General features: G+C 41.3%; 1 protein-coding gene across 1 annotated transcript in view; it reads left to right on the top strand.

The window, feature by feature from the left end:
• Positions 1 to 500: 500 nt before the first annotated feature.
• The window catches only part of fgf11a (fibroblast growth factor 11a), a 191,699-nt gene continuing 183,871 nt past the window's right edge, over positions 501 to 8,328 (top strand). The window contains exon 1 of the mRNA XM_041779762.1: positions 501 to 711. Coding sequence (XP_041635696.1) covers positions 519 to 711 — 193 coding nt within the window. The 5' untranslated portion in view covers positions 501 to 518. The remainder of the gene's footprint in view (positions 712 to 8,328) is intronic.

Here is an 8,328-nt window from a genome sequence, read left to right as displayed (position 1 = left end):
ACGGCGGATGGTTCTGTCACTGAACCCTTCTGGACAGGATTGAGTCCAACTTCAGTGGAGCTCTAGGAGTGGGGAAGGGCAAACTCCGGTTGGGACAGAGGCTACCATACAGTGCATTGGATTTTGGATGGATAACTGCGTGAAAGTGACACATGAAGGCTTAATCTGAACCTTTCTCCAAACCAAAAAGCAAACTACCAGAGGGAATTGAAAGGCAATTACCAATTAATCCAAACTACTTCCAGCTTTAGTTGTCACTTTTGGGTGGGCCTTCGAGGGATCCACCCTTCCCTCCACCTCCTTCTCTAATTCCCTCCCTGTTACGCTTTATCTGCGTTGCTCCTCGCCGCTTCGGTCCATCCTCAGAAGGCCCATCCTCAGCTCTGCACCCCTCCCTCAGCGGTGCTCCATCGCCCTGGGTGAGTGGGCAGGGGGGTGGCCCACGGTACCCCCCGACACCTGGGCGCTACCGAGCCGCAAGAGGCTGGTGAGGAGGCAGCAGGGTCAGCGCTGGGAAGATGGCCGCTCTTGCCAGCTCCCTCATTCGCCAGCGCAGGGAGGTCAAGGACCCCCAGGCAAACCGGCAGATCGCCAGCAAGCGCAAGCCCTGCCCGAAGAGCAACAAGTCGCTCTGCCAGAAGCAAATTCTTATATTAATATCCAAGGTTCGACTATGTGGCAGTCGAGGGAGAAAAATGGAGAAAAGACCGGGTGAGTTCCCACAGGCCTTCCTATTAAATCTTTGCACTTCATTTTACTTTCATCATATTTGCTTCATTTTCTGCCTGTGCTGGATAACTGGATTTTGATGGTTGACTTGCCAGACTACAGATTAATCCTCAACTGCAAAGCCTCAATAGAGAACATCCTTAGCCTGTAATTTCCAGTGCAGGACTTAATCTGAATCTGGGAAGCATCCCAGCCCATCTTCCTGGTAGCTGTACACAACATGTCATTACGCTAGCACAGGAAATGAGTGAATTCCAGCTTAGTGCACACACATTTGTACCAGTGACCAGAAGTGTGACCTAGCTCGTGTTGTGTCTGTGGTGATGACTTTTGTTGAGGTGCTTGTCAACACATTCAGACACACGCTGGTAATCTGCAAGCACACAACGAACTTGGCTCATACATACGGTGATTTACTGTGATATAAAAATGTCAAGCGGCGCCTCATTTGCAATTCTGGGGGCCATTACTCTCTCTGTGCTTCCCTCACAGTGAGGCCTAATTTGTCTTCTGTGTTTGCATGTTAAATGTAATTGCAAAATTATTCATTGAAGCTTAATGAGACAGTGACACTTGATTTGTGTGACGAGTGTGTCTGTGCTGCATATGGTGCTGGTTTTAGACATTATAAGGCAAACAAATTAAGTTCTGATATGATAATTTCATGTGCTTTTATTGCATTTTGATAGTTCTTGATGTTTTATAAGGATGCAAGTCTTAAGAGTTTGGTGGTCTCGGTGAAACCTTTTTAACCTACTCAGAACTTTTCAAAAGTTGAATGGAGAGAGGCAGGACTTTTGTCTACCAACATATTCATTTTTGGGACAGAAATGACTAAATATAAATATAAAACGTGCAAAACATAAAGGGTTGAATTATTTCTCTTCTTCATAAACCATTTGGTAACTCACTGGATGGTAATGATCTGAAATGTGCTTTTAAAATTTCTTCTTTTCAAAAGAAAAAAACAACATTTTAATCTGAGATCATGATATCATTTCATTTTTTATAAATACACTTTTTTATTTATGTATGAAGATGTGAAAAACACAAGATAAGTTTTTCTTTCTTTTAAATGATTTTTGCTTTTTGCTTTTGTTTTATTTTTTACTTCTTTGGCGTTCATTTTTAGCTCCAAAATATTTTGGTAACCTTTTTTCCTTTCACTTGAGTTTGTGCTGTTGTCAAGTTTTGTTATTGTGACTTGATTTAATTTTGTTTTAGCTGATATTTTAAAAGTCTTGTTTTTGAAATAAGCCAGTGTCCCCCATAGTTGGGCACGCTTTATCAAAAACATACCTTAATCACCTGTTATTTTTTTAAAATAAAATGTTACTTTAGATAACCATTAATTGCTTAAAGGGAACATATAATGCAAAAAATTACTTTTTCAGGCTTTTCTAACAAAAATATGTGCCCCTGGCCTGTTTACAATCTCCCCAAGAATCATAAAAATCCATTCACCCATCTCAGAAATTGTGTTCTGAAACAAGCGTGATGATGTCATGGAGTTAGCCCCGCCCCCAGGTTCAGTTGGCCCTCCCCACTTGGAAGAAGGCTCCATCCTCCACTCCTGAGCCTCAGGATCAGGAGAGCCACATCCATTTCCTGAGATGGGTGTGGTCAGGGGCGGAGTCAGACAGATCAGGACTGAGCAGGACTGAAACAGAGGGGTTTTTAGATATGCAAAAATCCAATACTGGAGTGTTTTATCAGCAACAGACTTCACGGGCATTTTTAGGGGACATCTGAGACCAATATACACTTGTCTTAAAGGGGTAAAATATGTCCCCTTTAATTGTGTCCATATTTTATTGGAGTAAAAGTTTTGTTTTGTTTTTTTTCTCATCATCATGATTTATTTATTATTATTATTATTAATTGTTTATCAGGGCTGTCAAATTAAAAAAAAAATTCCAATCATGGTTATTTTCAGAATCCCTGTATTCAATAGTGATGAATCCTGTTTCATTATTATGAATTTTTAACTGCTTGTGTTTCATAGTGAGTATGTGTGCTGTTTCTGAAACTAAGGGTAGCTGAGTCTCTGTAGGAATACATCTTGGAAAAAGGAACTTGTGGATTTAAAAGGACAGAAAATATCAAAAGGCATCTTTTTTATGACACAAGGTATGATACTTTTGAAGCTGTGTTTGCAAAAGTGATGCTATCTAACACGCATCAAAACCAGCAGCCATACACCTGTGGGCATCGCGCTCTACTCCGGACGTAGAAAGCCATGTGGAGTGTTTCCCTGGGAGAACAGCTGTTTTGTCCATCTCAGCTGCTGTAGTAGCAGCTCTGTTTGAGAGCACAGCAAAATAAATTTGGCGCCATCTTTTGTTAGAGGTGTGGAATAGACAGGAGGACTCAGCTGCTGGTTAAATCCCATGGCTCTCATTGTTTTTTCTCATTTACTCGGGGAGGCGATCCCAGAGCGAGCTTCCAGATCTGATATGAAGCAGCTGGCCATGCAGTGGCTGGTGGCGAGTTTGGCTGTTGTGCTGCTGTCGGTGTGTTAAGGGCAAAGGTTGAAGTGCAAATGACATGTATTTTGGGCTTTAGACATTCAAAAGAAGAGTGGTGTCAGGATTGCCAGGTCCACGGTCCTCTTGAGGAATTGGGCTAGTTTTTGAAAAACGACTAGTCTAGAATCATTAAACTCACCATTAGGGGCTCTACCACACTCTCCCAATCAGATGTTCCAACACAGACAGTCATAAATGGTCACCATCCTCCAAATCCACTGAGAGATTTTGTCCAAACACATTAAATCCATAAAGATACGTGGATTGCATCAAATATACTATTAATAGGAACTTTATTTAGAGTTTGATTCTTCACTTAAGTGATACTTTGGAGGGGCCTACCTCCAAGGAGGTCAAGCAGCATTTCACAATAAAAGCGCCAGAGTCATTTTGGCTTGTCAATCAATAAGCTCTCTCAAGTACTAGAGGTCATACGCTCTTCAGGTCGTCTGCATGCAAACCAAGAATGCATTTGTTAAAAAATGATGTTCACATACACTGATTTCACAGAGGTCAGAGGTTTTAATAATCATTTTTGTAGATTAAAATCCACATGAATAATAAATCAGCGTAATAGCATTAATTAACACCAGTGCCGTATTTATGAATTTTATTGCAGTCTAATCTGGAAAGTCTTTATGGCAGCTGCAGTGTATTTTATGTCCACCTCCCTCATTGAGCTTGTCCTCACCTCACCAGCCTCCACGTGTTTGCATGTCCTTAAACTCGTCTCCTTTTTTACTCCATGTACAGTATGCATGTCCTTTTCCAACAAGTGCAAATGTGTTTGTTGCTGTGTGTTCTGCTATATTTATTACCTTGCCGTGCCAAGTTCATCATGATAATTACTTGGGGAACCTCTAACGTTGGAAGCGGCTTCCTCCGTGGAGGCTGCAGCTCTCTATATTGTAATTAGGGCTGTAAAATGTGTTGGACAGGTCGTGGCTGTGCCAGCATTTGGGAAAAGGCCACACGTGCATCATGTCCATTGTTTGAAACCATTCCCACCCTAATAGCTTCAGTGCTTCTCACACTTGTATGGATTTATTATGCTAATTGTGGTGTAGCGACTGTGGTTAGAGACACATTACCAGCCTAACCATCTCAGGTTGTGATTTACAGGGGTCTGTGTTAAGTGCCGTGTGTGCTAGTGTGCGTCTTCATCATTCCCTGAAGGAGGCTCGTCATGTGTGCCTTCGCCATATGGAGGACTCTGCTGACCCCTGGTAATGAGTGGGTGTGCTAGATTGTGTGTGTGTGTATTCTCATCATGTGTGAGCTTCTCGGTTCTTCTTTGAGCTTAAGCCTGAGGCCGCAGTTGACCCCTGGCCAGGAATAAACGAGTGAGCCACAGCCTCTACCTCCTGCTCCTCTTCTCCTTCTGCTGGCAGGACTTCAGAGGAGCCTGCTTACAGCTTGCATACACTTTAACTCCAATTGGCCTCCATTTTTTCTACTGGCATCATGTGGCTATACTGGCTTATTGTGCCAACTAGACTCACCTTTTTGCTTCATATATCCATGGAATGGGATATAGTTCATATCCATCTGGGCAACACCCCATAGATGGTGTTTGGGAATGACAGAACCTTTCCAAAGACACTCAGAGGGACAAATGTTATATTCATTACTGCCAATTACAGCAACAAGACACATGATGTAGTAGGTGTACTACATAAATACATGATAGAACATTTGCAGTCACGCCAGACACATACCACACCCATAGCTACAGCTTTTTAGGAACAAGCATATTAGCTTAGAGGGGACATATTTTACCCTTTTAAGACAAGTTTATGTTGGTCTCAGAGACCCAAAAAACATGCTTGTTGCTGAAAAACAATCCAGTATTGGGTTAATGTATGTCTAAAACCCACAGCTGTTTCTGTGTCTGTGGCTTTAAATATTAACGGGTCGTCTAACTCCGCCCCTGACCACGCCCCTCTCAGGGAATGTATGGATGTGGAGCTGGCAGCTGAGAGGAGGATCAAGAGAGGAGGGCGGAACCTTCTTCCAAGCGGGGAGGGCCAATGGAGCCTGGGGGCGGGGCTAACTCCCCACATGACATCATGAGGGGGAAATCTGAGGATGGCTTGTTTCAGCACACATTTTCTGAAAGGTGGAGAAAAAGAGGGGGGAGGGAATGGATTTTCCTGGTACTTGAGGGGATTGGGCACATATTTTTGTTAGAAAAGTCTGAAAAAGTGATTTTTGCATAATATGTCCCCTTTAAGGCTTCCAGAATGGATCCACCTAATGACAGACATGGAATATGGCCATTCAGTGAAACTGAAAGTTATTTGTGTTCCATCCATTCTCAACATTGCTTATCCTGTTCAGGGTCATGGGGGGCTGGAGCATATCCCAGCTGCCATTGGGCAAGAGGTGGGGCGTTTCCTGGACTGGTTGCCAGGCAATCACAGGACTGATATGTAGAGACAAAAAACCAGGCACACTCTCAATCGTAGCTACGGGCAATTTAGAGCCACCAATTAACCTAACAAGGCTGTCTTTTGTCTGTAGACTGAGTACCTGGAGAGAACCCACGCTAGCACCCATTTTGTGGTCTGTAACTGGAAGGTTGGGGGTTCCCAGGCTCCTACAATCCCGTGTTGACGTGTCTTTGTAAAAGACTCTTAACCCAAGATTGCTCCCAGTGTGACATCAGTGTAGTGAATGGAAGTGTATAAATGGGATTAGAGACCTCTGCCTTCAGTGTGTGAATGTGGACTGGTGTGGATGGGTAGGTGTGACTGGTGGTGAAGGTCTATATAAGGCACTTTAAAAGCTCATTGCCGTGTTTGCATTGGTCTCCTTTGCAACCTTCTCTCAGGCAATGGGCGAATTTGCCAAAATGTTGAAGTATCCCTTTAACTTGTACAGACCCTCAGTATTCAGCTGTCAAACTCAAAGACTGGAAGGATTAGATCAGGGGTGTCAAACTCAGTCACAGCAGGGGCTGGATGTGGGGTTCAGGTCGCACCTGAGGGCCTAACAGGGTCGACATTTAACCAGAAACTGTCAACCTCATTTTCACCAGAAATAAAATATGAAACAAAAGCAGGAGTGATGATAAATCATTTGTAAATTAAAAAAAAGGTAAAATGTTAAGTTTAAAGGCTCGAATCTGAAATAAAAATTCCAGTTTATTAGTTTAAAGATCAGAACACGATATTAAAAACAGAAAAAAATGTTTTTAAACAGCAAATATATGAGGAGAAATTGAAATTATAAGTTTGAAAGGTCAAAATATGAGATCAATTGTGAGATACTGAGTTTAAGAGTCCAAATTATGACTAACAAATTTAAATTGTGATTCTGACAGGTCAGAATATGGGATTAAAAAGACAAAAATTAGGAGATAAAAATGTCAAAATATGAGCTAGAATTCAAAATGATGACTTAAAAAGTTAAGAATAGGATTTAAATTCAAAACTGGTAGTCTAAAGGGTTAAAATATGATATAAAAAATTATTCATTTAAAATGTCACAATATGAGAAAAAAATTTGAAATCATGTTTTTAAAAGTCAAAATATGGGATTAAAAAGCCAAAGTAAGGAGTTGAAAAGGTCAAAATATGACCTCAAATCTAAAATTGGGAATCCAAAAGGTAAAAATGAGATATGTAAAGTCCAAATTTTGAGTTGAAAAGATCGAAGTATAAAATGAAAAGTCAAATCATAACTTTGAGTCGTAATCTTGAAACGCAAAATTGAAAATATGAAATAAAACACAAATGAATTTCTTCTTTTTGTCCTTTAATGAAATCTTTCTTACTCTTTACTTTTCCAGGATTTTATGGTTTAACAAGGATTTTTTAAATAATCAAGTTGAAGTTTACATTTTTATACTGGAGGAAATCTGCAGACCTCATACTGGTGGGCCAGTTATAATACAAACATGATATGATCTTACGGGCCGGATTTGGCCCCCGGGCCTTGAGTTTGACACCCGTGGATTAGATAGTTGGAACTACCAGAGGCTTCTGAATCAAAATTCCAGCCTTTTTTCACCTCAGACAGCTGATAGCAGAGTGACATACTGCAGCATCAGTACCTGTACTGCCTTGTAATTTATAATCTAAAGCAACACAACATTTGTAGAGCACAACGGCAGCGTGACGGTGTTACCGATGAAGGAACGAGCCATCATTAACATGCTTTCTTCTATCTTAGCTTCAACTTCTATTTTAAGATGTGCAGCTTTTCCCACTTCAGTCATTTAAAAGAAATAATCATCAGTATCTAATTTCAGTGGTTGTTGACAACGTTCAGCACTAAACCATCAGTGAATGTCTGCCATTCTGGGTCAGCGGTGTAGCACCACACATGTACGAGTGATATCAGCTTTCCTGTGGCTAGAGAGTCAAATTAAACCAGCCTGAACATCTTCTTCTTCCGAGCATTAGTTTAAAATCGTGCAAAGAGCAGGTAGAAGTTGCATGAAGCGAATGCATGTGTGCCAGCTGATTCCTCCCTGACTGAATAGGCTAATGATGTCACACAGTCAGCACCCAATGCTGCAAACTAATTCTGCACAAGTGACTCAGTCCCTGTTTAAAGTAACTTTAGAGTTTAGGATATCAGGGTTGGGGACAACTGTTCCAATTTTCTGGCTTCCTCTGCAGCCCTTTCTAGAAATCTCTTTAAGCTGAAGGAGAGCTGTGGAGAGAAGAAACGAGTACAAAGGCCTCTGAAAGTAACTAAAGACGTGTTGAAGTCATTCCACAACAGTGATCATCAGCTGGCGGTCCGAGGGCCACATTGGGCCCCCCACAACTTCCCCTCGGCCCTTGAAAGATTTTTAAATTCAGGAAATTTAAGAGGGCCAGAATGCAATATTTTTAAAGATAATTTTTAGGGTTTTTATGCCTTTATTGAAAGAGGAGGACTGTAGCTGTCATTGTAAATGTGTGCTTACAGTCTTATCTTGATTAAAGTTGTAGTTTTTCACATTGATTTTCCACTCAAGTCTCTTTGAGAGTGCAGTTTCCCTTTCTGAGAATCTACACTGAATATCTGTCTCTTCTATGTGTTTTTGGCCTATCATATCACATTAGTATCAAACTTG

This window comes from Cheilinus undulatus, linkage group 22 (genome assembly GCF_018320785.1).
Source record: "Cheilinus undulatus linkage group 22, ASM1832078v1, whole genome shotgun sequence".
Classification (NCBI taxonomy): domain Eukaryota; kingdom Metazoa; phylum Chordata; class Actinopteri; order Labriformes; family Labridae; genus Cheilinus; species Cheilinus undulatus.
Note: the sequence above shows the minus strand (reverse complement) of the source record. Positions and strands in the feature narration are given on the sequence as shown.